The sequence below is a fragment of the Corvus brachyrhynchos genome, unplaced genomic scaffold (genome assembly GCF_000691975.1).
Source record: "Corvus brachyrhynchos isolate BGI_N302 unplaced genomic scaffold, ASM69197v1 scaffold46, whole genome shotgun sequence".
In the NCBI taxonomy this organism is placed as follows: Eukaryota; Metazoa; Chordata; class Aves; order Passeriformes; family Corvidae; genus Corvus; species Corvus brachyrhynchos.
Genome location: NW_008238838.1, coordinates 57,585 through 72,741, shown reverse-complemented (window position 1 = coordinate 72,741; position 15,157 = coordinate 57,585). Strand labels below are relative to the sequence as shown.

The following is a 15,157-nucleotide window of genomic DNA, read 5'->3' as shown; positions in this document are numbered from 1 at the left end:
GAAGGTTTATCTTTTAAGGCTGTGTAGTATGTTTTTCCTTACATAGTTCTCCTTCACAGGTCGTCTTGGTTGGTTGGTTAAGGCATTCTGGTGGTTGCAAGAATATGACTAGAACGCCATTGAGCCCTGATGGGATATACCGTGTGTGTCTGAATTTCCATTCACTGCTGGAAAACTCATCCCAGAGTGTCTGTGTATAACAGGATACATGTATTCATGAAACAAAAGCAAAGAAGGGTGTTGTGTCTTAGAGGCCCTTGAGTCAGAAGAACTCGAGAGGTTTTTCTGATTTGTTTTCTCTTGTACTGCACCGAGTGTGAATGTGGCACTCTTCCGTAGGCATTCCCATGTATTGGGGTGCGGGGTACCTATGTGAGTAAGCACTACCCATTGCCATATCAGCTTTTATGGAGTCAAAGCTCTTGGATATGAGAGAACTCTACAGTCAGGCTGCACAAGAGGAAATCTGGTTCCTTGTGGGCAAAGCCTTGTAGCAGGTATTGTTTTGGTAATTAACATATCCGTTCATGTGGCGTGGAAATAGTATTGAGATAAGTCAGTTGGCAAATACTGGCCAGCTCAGAACTGTTCTGAGGTAGCTTTGAAGTGACTTGCCAAAATGTGGATTACTTTGTCCTGGGATTTCTCTTCTTTTGCTGAACCACCATACCAGAGCATTAATGAGCCAGGTAGCATTAACGTGGACCAGAGCTCCCATTTGGTCAAGTGCAATGATGCAAAGTGACTTTTAAATTCTGTGGATTTGGCAGCCCAGCCACTGTGGCAGCGTGGGCAAGGAACCACAATGCCCAGTAAGTAACTTGAATTCATATTGCTGAGGACCTTGGAAATACAATGTTGGGCCTTGCAACGTTGTTGGTATGGGAAGAGAGTAGGGAGAATTTTGTCTTGGCTTTCTTTAGGCTGCTGCTGACCTAATAACAAGCCACAAATGCTACAAGTAGTCAGAAAATAGCAGACTTGGAAATGGGAGACTGGGAATACTGGGATACTACCCTGCAGCAGCAATTTTAAAAGTCTTAAAAGTTTGACAATAGATGAACATGAAATATGTTGCCATTAATGATGTTGCAGACATGGGGTTTAAAAACTCCTTTGCTCTATGCACCTTTGTTAGAACGGTTCATGAATGAGGACAGGTTGTATCAGTTATTTAAAACTGAAAACTACTTAAAACATAAAACTATTTCAAAACAGCCTTTTTGAACTCAAATCTTCCTCATCAAAGTTTCTCTGCCCTGCAGCAGCAGCATGCGTGGGCTATTGGCCTGACTCCAGGTGAAGTAATTCCAAATGTCCCAAGTTGAATGAATGCCTTGTGAAAGAAGCATGCCTGGAAATGGAAGTACCACAGATTTTCCTTCCAAAATAAGGAACTACAGTGATTGCATAGATGGCAAAGATTGCGTGGATTTTTGTCTCCATTTCTGCAGCGCAGGATGTATTATTTTTAAACCAGAGCAACCCAAAGATCTCTCTAAGTCGTGTCCCACAGAAGTGTAAATCCAGAGTACTCTCAGTTGCCTGCAAGGTCCATGTTTTGTTTGGAGATGCTGTCCCTTGGAGGCGTTTTGGGTCAGATTCTGTATTTTCCTGGAGGTAAAAGAAAACAACCCCAGCCCACGCACCCTGATCTTGCACCTCTTGGACTGCTCGGGCCCCATCTCTTATTTAACTGTGTATGTTTATTGTACATTTGGTGACTGTTGTTGTGTTCAGAGTCTTGTGCAACCTGGCAGGTGTAAAAACAAAAACAAACCTGAAAATAATAAATCTTTTTTTCTTTTTTTTTTTTTAATCACTTGTGACGACCAGTCTGTTCTATGGGGTAAGATGTGCGGGGAGAGTGAGGGAAGTGGGGAGTGGATAAATGGGATGATAACAGTATAGAAGTTACAGGGGGAAATATATTTGCTAGTCTCTGCATGGAACACAGCATTTGTGACCTCCCACAATGCAATCCAAGGGAGAGTAAATGGAGGGAGGAGTGGAGTGGAGTACCTCTGTCTCTGCTGAAACTCTTGCAGAGTAGGGACTGTTTAAAATTATTTTTAAATTTAAAAGGTAGTACTTTTTAGCTGAGCAGCTACACAGCATCTGAAAACTGAGAGAGATAAAGGATGATGTCCGTTGGATCAATAACCATGACAAAATCCCTCCAGGCGTGACTCATATCGCCATCCCAGGCTTATCTCAGGGACTACCAGGGTATGACCATCACTCACCAAGATGTGTGACTCAAGCCACTCAAGCTCCACCTAAATGTAAAGAAATAGTATAAAAATGAGTTAAAAACAGGGAGAAGTTAGGGAAGAGTCCATCATAACTTCTGCGATGAATGTGTCTCTCGCTCATTGGGTAAGACCTGCACTCTGATTTATCGTGAGCCAGGTTTTGTCAGGGATTAGAGCTTGTCTGCCCTTTGCTTTGAACACATCTTTGCTGGCAGCTACTGTCACCAGCAATCCTCAACCTTAACCTGTCAAGATTTTAGTAAAGGAGTGTTATTCTGTAAACTGTACATGTGAGTCCTTGGAGGGCGCTGGCAGTGGGTAAAGGCGTAGGAGCCCAGGAGGAACCTCTGTGTGCTGTAGGAAAATTTGCTGCATTAAATACTCAGCCTTTCAACACTTAAGAGTAACACTAGCACAGCACCCCAATGACTAATCCACTGAACAGGACTGCAGTCGAGCCCTATAAATCTACGACTAACCCGTGCCTTCAGCGAGCCGCAGATCCCTCATTTTTAGGGAAACGCGAACTCGGCCTCTCGCAGGCCACCGAGCGATGGCCGCGCGCATGCGCGGTGGGGCGGGGCGTTCGCGCAGGCGCGGCAGCGCCGCTGCCTTCCGTCTTCGGCCGGGCCGCCCGAGTGGTATGAAATAAACCTGTTTTCTCTGTTTTCTTTGCTGTCCCACCCGGTTCTCAGCGGGTTTTTTTATTGCTCTGTTCTTTATTTCGCGTGTTGCGTGCGTTTCCTCGCAGCCCAGAGCGGCCCGGCTGTGCCGCGCCGGTGGGGACGGGTCTCCTGGCCCTGTCACGCGTTCAGCCTGAGACAAACCCCACCTTAGACCTGACCTTCGGTTCTGCACCTTAAAACCACCTTCAGGATTTAAATGTAGTCTTTTCTGGTGTTAAGAAGTGTTGAAAACGGTTCCTGTAGGTGGGAAGCAAAGTGAGATGGGTCAGCTCTACTTCCTAGTCTACCTGTCTGGAAAAGCATTTCTCCACTGGCATGGCCTGTGTTGTAATTCAAGAGAGAATGTTTCTATATACGTGATTTTTATATATACGTATATGTGTGTGTGTGCGTGTATACATGTGTATATACACATATATATATATACGTTTGTATGTGTATAGATATATAAAAAAATAACTTTGCTATATATGTATATAGATATTGCAGGCCAACTCCACAGCTTCCATTTAAACAACCACCCATGAAAGGTGGCTCCTCTGTCACTCCTCACATCAGGATGAATGTATCTGCGTTTGGGATTTTCATTCGTTGAGGGTTTTGCTGTCCTCGTCCAGGAGCCGGAGGGGTGGAGGATGGATTCTCTGGATCACATGCTCACAGACCCCCTGGAGCTGGAGGGCAATTGCACACGGATCATGGAGGACTGCATGCTGGGCACCACCAGGGTCAGTCTGCCCGAGGACCTCCTGGAGGATGTGAGTAGTGCTGAGGCACTTCACCTTATCATAACCTCTATATAAATGACACGTTTAACTCCCTTTTTGGGGCTCACAGAGCAAACTGAAAAGGGGAGGTGTTTCTGACTGCCTTGGAAAAGGTGTCAAGGTGGTCTTTGATTAATCTCAGGACAATATCTTTTAAATCAATTCTGTTATATTCTTATTATTTTAAAATTGCCTTTAAGAAGATTGTTACAAGTTTTGAATTTGTTTTCTTCTTGTTAGTAGTATCAACGTCCTCACCTTTCCTTTTTATGCTCTGTTGTTTCCTGTGTTTCGTGAAACACTGTCTCGTGACTGGTGTTACTTAAAAAGCATCAAGGGCTAGAAAACGGTCAAGGACCTGGCTGCATTTTCTTCACTGCTGTTTCTTGCTTTCTTTAGCCTGAGATCTTCTTTGAGGTTGTCAGCTTGTCAACATGGCAGGAGGTCCTGACAGATGAGCAGCAAGAGCACCTAAAAAAATTCCTGCCTCACTTCCCTGAGAACAACCGAGAGCACCAGAACAAGCTCATCTCGGCGCTGTTCAGCGGGGAGAACTTTCGGTTTGGGAACCCCCTGCACATCGCCCAGAAACTCTTCCGGGGTCAGTCAGCCTCGTGAGCTTCCCTGCGGGTTTGGGGCAAGTTCTCAGCTAGCAGCTGAAAACCCAGGTGTGTGTTACGTCTTTGTTACAGATGGACACTTCAATCCTGAGGTGGTGAAGTACCGGCAGCTCTGTTACAAGTCACAGTACAAGCGCTACCTGAGTGCCCAGCAGCAGTACTTCTACAGGCTGCTCAAGCAGATCCTCGCCTCCCGCAATGTGAGTGTGCTCTGGGATGAATGGCTTGTCTTTATAAAACGTGTCTTGGTGCAGTCACAGTTCTCTGAGGCTTTTCCTTTAATGAACTGAATGAGTAATGTTTCTGGTTTTTCCAGTGGCCCAGCGAGAACACCAGACCCGTTGTTATATTTGCAGATTTCGGGTTGTGTAACTCTCATAGCTCTCACTTGTGTGTACTTTTTTTCATGTCCACCTTGTCCCCACTTCCTGCATTTGCCCCTTTACAACTTGCTACTTTGTTAACAAGTCATTCTGCCTTTGTTTGTTTACCATTTCTGAAACAAGTACAGTTGCTAAATACAGGTAGAGAATATGTGGATCCAAACCTCTCATTCTCATGCCTGCAAATCCCTGGTAAAGTCTTCCTCCATGAATACTTCTGTGAGCAAATTGTTGCCAACTGAAATGTGTTTGTTGCTCATTTATCTTTCATTGCACTTAGACATTGAAACAAATGGCGAGTAGGGAGGAAGAAGAAAGTCTGTCTTTATAAAATGCCCTACAGTGTTATGGGAAATAGAGAATCCCAGAACAGTTTGGGTTGGAAGAAACCTTAAAGCTCATCTCATTCCAATCCCCTGCCATGGAAGGACACCTTTAACTAGGCCAGGTTGCTCCTGGCCGTGAACACTTGCAGGGATGGGGCATCCACAACTTCACTGGACAACAGTATGGAATACATAGGAAGTTATTTCCTCTGTAGCCATGAGAGGTAAAATGTTTTTTTCAAAAGAGAGAGTATTCCATGTCATTGTTAAACGTTTGCTTGGAAACTACATCTCACACCAATGATTTAAGTTCTTCTCCACAGTCCACATAAAATGACAAATATTATTATGTGTGTAGAAGAAGGTGCAGAAATTTCACCTGGGGTTTTTTTCTCCCCTTTAAATGATGGTCTAAAATGCTAGGTTTAAAATCTTGTGTGTGACAGATACCGATCCTTCCTAAGCTGTCTCTTGTACAGATCTGAGGTGCTGACGGCACCACATGGTAACCTCGCTGGAAGTATCTGAGCTGGGCTTACCTGTCCTGGCTTACAGCAGTGTAGCTGACATAGCTAATGTCACATGAACCTCTCCTTTCAGCACTTGCTGGAGTTAGCCAGGAAAGGAGGCCCTGACATGACCCTAAGGAGAAAGCATTTCCCACCATCATATGACTCAGAAGAACGAGACAGACGGACACATCGGCGCTACTTGAAGATCCTGAGGGAAGTGAAAGAGGAGTGTGGCGACACTACCTTGTCTTCTGATGAAGAAGGTAATGCCCTGGGCTGAACTAAAGACTCCAGGTGTGAATGGAAGAAGACATATTTTTGATGTGGAGGGAGAGCCTTTGATAAAAGATTGGATTCTGGGCTCTACTTCCACTGGCTGGGATCTAATGAACACAGGATAATAGTTGCACAGATTGGCGATGGGTCTTGCAGAAGTAAATTTATATCTCTGTTTTAGATCTAATCTCTTGGCCTCCAAGTTCTCCAGCACGTTGTTCAAGTCCACCAGTTCCCCTGAGAGTGATCCCCACATTGTCAACCTTGGACATGAAAACTGCAGGTGAGAACCAAATGAGAGGTCAGTATGGATAGAGGGGCGAGAATTACCTTGAGACCCTGCAAGAAATTACCTTGAAAATGTGTTGTTTGATGCGAAATCTTGTCATGCTTCATTTCTGCAGTCTCCACAACAGTTGGCTCTTTTCGCAGTTTATTTAATCTTTTTCTTCTTGCAAGACCAACAACAGTCATAGTTTCTGTAATACTACTGACTTCTCTGTTGTATTTTGCCTTTAGTGGCTGAAGCACTAGCATAGTCCAGTTCAAAATACTTGAGAATCCCTCCTAAAGTGACTGTAATCAAGTCTACAAACCCTTCAGGCTGGTTCTGGCTTCTTTTCTCTTCCATGGTTGCATCAGCAGTGAAATCTGATGACCCAATGAAGCATTGAAATGAATGAATGAATGAAAGAAATTCATACATGGAGAAATTAGTTATTGAAATTTAGAGATTGCTGTAAGTGTAAATGGATAGAAGATGGCATTCTAAGAAGTGTGGAAGGTAACAATAGGGAAAAACTGCAAAGAATTCTTTTCATTGCAGACAAGATAGAACTTGGGGAAAGTGATTTGAAGATGATGTTGAAGAAGCACCATGAGAAACGAAAACGTCAGCCTGTAAGATGTCAAAAAGTCTTGGGGGGTGGGACCACATTTTATCTTTGATGTTTTTATCTCTTTGCCATAAAGATCAGGGTACTTCTGGGTGACAAAATGATTGCTATTTTTTGTGTCCACCCACCTGTCAGCCCTTTATTGTAACCTGGGTTCAATTGTCAGTATATAGATGCAGCTCCTGGTCATGTTTATCTGGATAGAAGGATTTTGTAATTTTAATTATGTGTTTAAGGGAGATGAAATTCTATATTTCAGTGTTAGAAGACTTCCCAACTTTTATTGCAGTAAATAATTTAATAAGCTGATCCAGGTTGAGCTTGGTGCATTTTAGTACTTGGGTACTTCTTCACCTTGTTACTGTCTTAACACTTTGTCCTTTCTTGATTTAATTTCTGTCCCATTGTCCTGTGTAGGATCACCCTGATCTAGTCACAACAGACCTGACCCTTGAGGACATCATGACTCGAGTGAATGCTGGCAGGAAAGGTTCCTTAGCAGGTCAGTGGATCCTTTGCCTTTTTAATTTCATATATGTTGGTTTAAAAACTAGAGGTTTTCTGTTGAGGGGAAAAGTAAAGATCTATGACAGCAGCGGGAAGGTGGAATGATTGAGGTGTGAACATGTGCACACAACATACATTTCTAGATATATACTTACATAGTTTATGACTCATAAAAGTACAGTAAGAAGCTAATTATTCTTTTTAACTTTTATCATATCTGAAGCTTTATTTGACCTCGTGACCCTCAAGAAGAAGGTGAAGGAAAAGGAAGATAAGAAAAAAAAGAAGCTGAAGGTTATTAAATCTGAGGTGGAAGATTTGGCTGACTCTCTTGGCAATGCAGATGGACTCCCATCAATGTCTCAGGAACTCTCCCCCCTCCCTCTAGTATCTGTCAAAGAGGAGTAAGTGCTTCACAGGGCCCTGAACACCTTGCATGGATGGAAAAAGCAGCATGTTTCAGCTTACATTTTTGTGGGACTGTTGCAGGCTGTGTTTTTGTGCAGTTTGGGATGTGTGAAAAGTGTGGTGTTCATCTTTGTATATGGAGGTGAATATTTGCTCAGGGAAGTTACTCTGCTTGTGTTCTCTTTCATTTGAAGACCTCTTGAAGATATTAAGCCATGCCTTGAAATAAATGAAATATCATCCAGCTTCTTTTTCCTTCTTTTGGAGATACTGTTTCTGGAAGGGCCTGCTACTCTCTCTGTGGTAAGGAACCACCCACTCATCTAGGAATCTTTGCAGGAAGCAAAATTAAAGAATAGAGGAGCTTCTTATAGCTCTGTAATAGTGATTTTTCTCCAGACTTACTCTGCTGTAAATTATAATAAGATTTAGATTACATATTAAAGAAATTAAACCCTGTGGGAGTGCTACCACATTCTGGTTTTAACGTGTTTCGTGAGTTTAGTCAGTTGAATCTGTAAGTCTTTCCATAGCCATTCTATAGATCATGGTTAGATACATTTTGTATATTAAGGCAGAGATGGGGAAGTGTTTTCCCCTTCTTTGGTGCTGTTGTCTGAAACACCATATTGTGGTTACTTGAAAAAGTCAGGTGATGATTTTACATACATAAAAACCTTTTTGTCCCCTGCATATGTTTAGCTGGTTTGTTTTCTGTGAAGACAGTCATAGTTGGAAGTGTGAGATCATTAATTAAATAATTCTATTTCCTCTTCAGCTTGAAGATAAAGTTCTCGATTGGCAGTCTTCTCATGCCAGTGCACTAAATAACTGGTTCTCCTTTGCCCCTAACTGGTCTGAATTGGTTTTACCTGCCTTGCAATATTTGACAGGTGACAGCAGAGGTAAGAGATGGTAAAAATACTAATGGTGCTTGTTCCTCTGTTCTAGTCAGTGCTGGTTTGTATTATACTCAAATCAACTTTTCATTCATTGCCACAATGAATCCTTGTATTGCTGGCAGTGTTTCTGTGATAGGCTGTTTCGCTGACATGTCTTGGTTGTGGTTGACTTGTTTTGCATGGGGACAGTAGATAAGACTCAGCATGATTCCCAAGTATGTGAAAATGTCTGTGAAATTGCCTCTAGACAGACAGTTTCTTGTGTTCAGATTGTGGCTTCAGGCAGGGTGTCTGAAGCAGGAAGGGATTAGTCTCTTCCCCCACAGTGTGAAGTCGTTGTAGTTGTCTTTGGAGATAATAAAAAATAAACTAGATGATGCCCTGAGCAATCCACTGAAACATGAGGTTGGCCCAGCTTGGACCTTGGGCTTGGGCCAGCTGAGTTTCAGCCATTCCTTTCAAACTAAATTATTCTGTGGTTCTGATTTGCTTAGTGGGAAGTTTTAAAGGCAGAGACAGAGTAGATTGGCCATGCAGCATACTGTCCATAATGCTGGTGAATACTGTAAATCCCAAGTTCTCTTCCCACGGGTCCATGAATATTCACTGTACAATAACAGTCCCTGGGGCCTCATATTTCTTTTTCCTCTTCAGCTTGAAGATAAAGTTCTCAACTGGCAATTTTCTCATCCCAGTGCACTAAATAAGTGGTCTGAACATGGTGAACAGCAGGAACAGGCTCTCAGCTGACAGCCTGTTGTTGGAAGGCTCATTATCCTGTTCTGTTCTTTCCTTGTGCTTGCCCTTACACTCTTAGATGCTCACCTTCTCTTTGGGCAAGGATAAATTTAGAGATGCACTTACATAATCATTTAAAATGCTCTGTCACTGTGAGTCTTTAACTTGACAGTTTGCATTACCACAGTAGGCTTTTGAGGTTGAACAATTGTATAATGTCCCTGACATGCACATTTGTCATTGTAGATGTTCCTTCCAGCTTCTCACCTTTTGTTGAATTCAAGGAAAAAACTCAGCAGTGGAAATTGGTTGGTGAGTACCTTGTGTTCTTCTGTGATGTGTATTACAGTAAAGGTTTGTTGTTTTCTCCAGGACTTTACTTTTCATCTTGCTGCAGCCTGGAGAGAAACACAGAGCTGTTATTTCCATGGTTAGGCATTTTCTTTTCTTTTTGCTGAGCTAATATGGGTTTTGGATTCAAGGTGTTCACAAGACGTCAATATCAGCAGCAGACAGACCATAAATGAGTGAAGGCACTGGGCTGCATTTCTTTCTGTTGCTGACTTAACTATGTTTGTCAGCTTTCAAATTTGTCTGAACACCTTCATATTCTCCCTTCTGTAGAGCATACCTTCTGATGATTCAGAGTAATTAGTGATTATTACAATTGCAAATGAATTAAGCTTCTCTGTGAAACAAACTGATACTATTCTCATTTTTAAAAGTGGGAACCAAAGAGCAAATTGATGATCAATGTGCTGAGGCTCATACTGACTGAATTACAGATGTTTTGTGTTTATGTTCATTCCTTTAGTAATAACACAGAATTTTTCATTCTTAACTATGGTGATTCTAGTGATCATATTTGCAAGCTTAAACTGGCAGAGATTTGGAGTCAGGAAGTTTTTCCTCTGATCCCTTCCACAGTTTTTGGTGGAGGTTATGTAGGGATGTGTTTTTGCTCAGGGATTCAGTAACTGGGATTACTTTGGAGAGTGGGAACAGGTGACTGTGTCCCAAACAGCATCTTGCCTTCTGTGCTAGGAGTTGAAGCACCCTCCTTTGTACCAGCACAGGGGAATCACTGGGATTTAGTATTTCCTAAGCCTGGAGGTGTTCAAATACTGCAGTTTGAGCATCTGTGACTGGTGATGCATCAAGAAGGGAAGGGAACAGGAGAGGACTGGGAATTACAAGCAGCTGGCTTCCTAACAATTAAATGACTTCTATTTTTACATTTTCCTCATTTCTTACTAGGTAGTTACCAAGATCATGAGAAGGAATTGGCAGCACTCTTTCATCTCTGGTTGGAGACCAAAGACCAGACTTTTTTCAAAGTGAGTCAGACAAAAATCACCTTCTAGGAGCACAAAACCTGACTGTGTTCTACCCAACGCTGACATTTCTCTCTTTCTCAATAGGAGAATGAAGACAGCTCAGATGCCATGCCACTGCCCAGAGTGTAAGTGTGTAACAGAGCTTGAAAGCCTTTGTAGTGGTACTGAAGCTGTGAGGTTTGGGCCTTGTGCCTCTGGATCTTAAAATAAAACAATTTTAAAATTTGATAGTCTGATTTTATAAATGCAGTAACTGGACTTCATAAAGGCGACTGATTTTATCCAAGTTTGCATATATTAGCAGAGCAAAGCTGCAATCTAACTTAGGTTCTGATAATGATACTATTTACAGTCCTTGCTTGCCTTCAGGTAGTGCACAGAGCATATTTTAAGATCTCTGCAGGGCTTACTTTTGCTACCGTAAATGCTTTCAGAATCTGTTTAGAAGAATTGCAGAAGGATGAGGGGATTAATCCTTTGGGACTGTTGTGGGCTCGCCGTGCTCAGAAGTGATGGTGCCCTTTCTTTCAGAAGGACAGACTACATAGTCCGGCCTAGCACTGGAGAGGAGAAACGGGTGTTTCAAGAGCAGGTAAGAAGAGAATCGTAATTTTAAAGGCACATGCTGAAACAGTTGGCCACTAAACCAGGAGAATTTGTGTGGGATGGCAGTTTTATACTCTACACAAATGTAGTTAATGTGAAGAATTGATATGTTGCTTCTGCCGTGAAGTCAGTATCTTGACCTTGCATAAAACTTGCTAATGATATAGCCTAGCTGCTTGTTTCAAAACCATCAGTATTTCCAGTAGGTAAAATTAATTTGGTAAAAATTAATTGGATAAAGTCAATGAAATTGATAGTGTCAGTTGGTAGTGCCAACCCCATTGTCTCCTTTGCCATCCCCCATCATGGGAGGATGACTTGTCTCTTTATTTTTTGGGCATGTATGTGTGCAAGCAGAAAATAAGTGTCAATAAGTGCACCCATCCACTCAGTTATCTTGTCTGTAATAGAGGCAAGTGGGAATTAGAGGGAAAACACATGATGGGGATTCTTCTCCCTTCTCTCCATTTGCTGTCTGCAGGAGAGAATTAAGTTAAATTTTGGAGATCTCTCTTTAGCCAGATAAAGGGAGGAAGGGGAAGGGGACAGAAGGTGTATCTCTGTTGTATTTCTGGCACCTCTCTAGTCTGTGCAGCTGCTTGACAGTGAATGCATTGCACCTGCACACCTTGCTTCGGAGGAGCGTTGTATTTTGCATGAAGTAGTTTGTGATTTTCTTGATCCAAAATAAGTTTATACAGCAGTATTTGAGCCTTTAGTTTAAATAGGCTTTCTTTAGAGAATGAAAACAACTTACCTTGTAATATAACATAAGGCTTTGCTGCTGCCTGGTGAAGTCAGTACTCTTGTGTCCTCCTCCAGGAGCGTTACCGTTACAGCCAGCCCCACAAAGCCTTCACCTTCCGGATGCACGGCTTCGAGTCGGTTGTTGGTCCTGTGAAGGGGGTGTTTGACAAGGAAACCTCCTTAAACAAAGCCCGGGAACATTCTCTCCTGCGCTCAGACAGACCAGCATATGTCACCATTTTGTCCCTTGGTAAGGTCATGGCCAAAAAAACTTTTTTGAAGAAGAAAAGCATTCCTCTGACCCCTCAAACAACAACTTCAGGATCTACATTGGGGATGAATGCTGTTCCCCAAGTTCATCACTCTTAGCACAAAGTTGGCACAGTTGATGTACTTTAAAATGATCCTTTATAACCTCTCCGCATATTTTGGGGGATTTTAAGGGCTAGATTTTAGTGAGGAAGTAGGCACTATGAGAGCAAGGGTAATAGAGCAGTCCCAAAATGTATCTGCTGGAGTACCTGAGTACAGCTGCCCAGTAACAGCTGGAAGTTTAAGGTCTGGTTTTGTGTTTCAGTTCGTGATGCTGCTGCTCGCCTTCCTAATGGAGAGGGAACTCGAGCTGAAATCTGTGAGCTGCTCAAAGATTCCCAGTTCCTAGCTCCAGATGTCACCAGTGCTCAGGTAAGTTGGATGTCATGTCTGGTCTCAGATTCTCATAAAAACACACTGCACAGACCCAGGCAGTATTCAGTGGCAAAGGCCCAGTAGTTTTTATGCTGCTGTGATCCGCAAAACGGAGCTGTGTACTACTATGGTGAGCAGCTGCAAACCTGCACCAACTTAGGATGATGAAAAACCAGCTAGAGAAGCCACAGAAGTAGCATTATCGTAGAGCTGCTCACATTTTAGATTGAGAAAGTCAATTTTCAGAGCTTTGGTGGAAGCTCCATTTAATCCAAGGTGGCAAACAGCATCCTGTGCTGCAACATCTGCTCTCAGTCAGTTCTCACTCAGATGGAGATTGCTCACAGCTTACTCAGGTTTTATACCAAATAGGATCACTTTGCTATTCGACAATTTTGGCCAGTCCAGCGAGGGACATCTTGTAATCTGTGAATTCTCAACTTCAGGTTAACACTGTTGTTAGTGGTGCTCTGGACCGACTGCATTATGAGAAAGATCCCTGTGTGAAATACGATATTGGGCGGAAGTTGTGGATCTACCTGCACCGGGACAGGAGCGAGGAAGAGTTTGGTAAGCCCGGGTTGGTGGTATCTTAAGAATTAAAAATGATGTTTATAAAGATGGATGAACATTAATTTGTGAGTGTAGCTTTTCTTTCTAGTCAGTTTGTTCATGTTAGTCCTTCAGCACTTAAACCCAGTCTTAGAGAGCAGCATGTCACTCTCAAGCATTTGTTTGAAAAATACCATCCCACGTGCAAGAACTGCAGATGTATGTTCTTATGTGTCTTATTTTCAGCCTTTTTGGCTAATTTTACTAGATGTTTTTCTTTGCACTGTTACATGACTGTGTGTATTTAATTCCTTGTCTGAAGAAGAATCTGCAGCTCTTACTTAGCCTCTTCCTTAAATCAGTTTGCTTTTGTTCAGGAGCTCTAACCATTAATTTGTCCTTGCAGAACGGATCCATCACGCTCAAGCTGCTGCAGCAAAGGCCAAGAAAGCTCTTCAGAAGCCAAAACCTCCAGCTAAAATGGTAGATTTCTTTGCTCAGGGTTGCACAGCTGCTTTTGGGATTGAGAAGGAGATTAGTCGTAATTTAATCCATAAATTCTGCATCCATGGCTGGTGATGAAAATTACCACATTTGAGTTAGCAATTCATGATGTATATGAATGTCAGTGCACAAAATTGAGGGAGAGAGGGAACTTTTCCTCCACCCAGCTTCCACTGCTATCCTCTCAGCAGAAAGATCAATGGAATTCGTTTGTGCTCCCTATCAAAGGGATAGTCTTTCAGATCTCGTTTTGAGGTTAATTTGTAACAGACTGTGTGGAACATGTCTGTTGTTCTCCCCCTTGCTGTGCTGAAGCTGATATTAAACACATCTGAAGTACTTGGCTGTTGGCACATTAACCAAGGTGGAAATCTGTGTGTTCTGAATGTTTGTCACAACTGAGGTGCACTTTCCCCTGTGAGCAGGAGCAGCCAAACACACCAATTCATCCGTGGCTGCAGCTGAGGAAAGGCAGTCAGTCATGTTTGATTTCAATGGGGCCTCATTCACCATACAGAACTCAGGTTAAAGTGCTCAGCCTACTGCAGGGGGCAGCAATCAACCCCAGTTTTTGTGATGCTGGATGTGGTTTCTTTGTAGAAGTCGAGTAGCAAGGAGGGTGCTGTGAAAGCCCTCCCCACCAGCACAGCAGAGCCCAGTCAGCTGAGCCTCAGTGACTCCAGCATGCCACCAACTCCTGTGACTCCCGTGACACCAACTGCACCCGCATTGCCAGCAACACCCATCTCACCCCCACCGGTGTCTGCGGTCAGCAAGAGTGTATCTGGTGCTGGGTCAGAGCCAGCAAAACCCAGCCAGAGGTACTGCTTCTGTCCCCTATGGCACTTGGGAATGCTGCTGGCTGTTTTTCAGTAATTTGTATCATTCAGTAATGAGGGAGTTGGGGTTATTTAGCCTGGAGAAGGGGAGGCTCAGGGATGACCTTATCACTCTCTACAACTCCCTGAAAGGAGGTTGGAGGCTGGTGGGAGTTGGACTCTTCACCCAGGAAACAGCAACAGGACAAGAGGGCATAGTCTCAAGCTGTGCCAGGGGAGCTTCAGGCTGGGCATCAGGAGGAATTTCTTCACAGAAAGCATGATTAGACATTGAAAGAGCTTGCCCAGGGAGGTGGTGGTGTCCCCATTCCCAGAGTTGTTCAAGGAACAACTGGACACGGCACTCAGTGCTCTGGGCTGGGTGACAAGGTGGGGATCGGTCACAGGTTGGACTCAATCTCAGAGGTCTTTTCCAACCTCAGTGATTCTGTGATTGTGTGAATTTCCTACATCTTTGCTGACCTACTGGCTCCATCTTTTCTGTAGTGTTCTCCTGGTGTCCTCCCCCACCATGCCCCAGCTGGGGACATTGCTGTCCCCAGCTCAGAGCTCACAGGCGCAGCCGGGGCCAGCGCCCACCCCGCGTGTGGTCAGTCACAGTGGCTCGTC

General features: G+C 43.4%; 2 protein-coding genes across 2 annotated transcripts in view; both read left to right on the top strand.

The window, feature by feature from the left end:
- Positions 1-1,388, top strand: part of PRDM10 (PR/SET domain 10) — a 40,435-nt gene extending 39,047 nt beyond the window's left edge. The window contains 1 exon segment of the mRNA XM_017738512.1: positions 1-1,388. This exon segment is cut by the window's left edge and continues 1,484 nt beyond it. The gene's annotated coding sequence lies outside the window, so the exon portion shown is untranslated.
- Positions 1,389-2,833: 1,445 nt separating this feature from the next.
- The window catches only part of NFRKB (nuclear factor related to kappaB binding protein), an 18,164-nt gene continuing 5,840 nt past the window's right edge, over positions 2,834-15,157 (top strand). Inside the window, exons 1-21 of the mRNA XM_017738336.1 lie at positions 2,834-2,896; positions 3,422-3,699; positions 4,108-4,309; positions 4,401-4,528; positions 5,638-5,812; positions 6,007-6,108; positions 6,652-6,725; positions 7,139-7,223; positions 7,452-7,632; positions 7,831-7,939; positions 8,415-8,541; positions 9,523-9,588; positions 10,534-10,613; positions 10,698-10,738; positions 11,145-11,205; positions 12,042-12,216; positions 12,544-12,650; positions 13,100-13,223; positions 13,612-13,688; positions 14,310-14,530; positions 15,035-15,155. Coding sequence (XP_017593825.1) covers positions 3,505-3,699; positions 4,108-4,309; positions 4,401-4,528; positions 5,638-5,812; positions 6,007-6,108; positions 6,652-6,725; positions 7,139-7,223; positions 7,452-7,632; positions 7,831-7,939; positions 8,415-8,541; positions 9,523-9,588; positions 10,534-10,613; positions 10,698-10,738; positions 11,145-11,205; positions 12,042-12,216; positions 12,544-12,650; positions 13,100-13,223; positions 13,612-13,688; positions 14,310-14,530; positions 15,035-15,155 — 2,451 coding nt within the window. The 5' untranslated portion in view covers positions 2,834-2,896; positions 3,422-3,504. The remainder of the gene's footprint in view (positions 2,897-3,421; positions 3,700-4,107; positions 4,310-4,400; positions 4,529-5,637; positions 5,813-6,006; positions 6,109-6,651; positions 6,726-7,138; positions 7,224-7,451; positions 7,633-7,830; positions 7,940-8,414; positions 8,542-9,522; positions 9,589-10,533; positions 10,614-10,697; positions 10,739-11,144; positions 11,206-12,041; positions 12,217-12,543; positions 12,651-13,099; positions 13,224-13,611; positions 13,689-14,309; positions 14,531-15,034; positions 15,156-15,157) is intronic.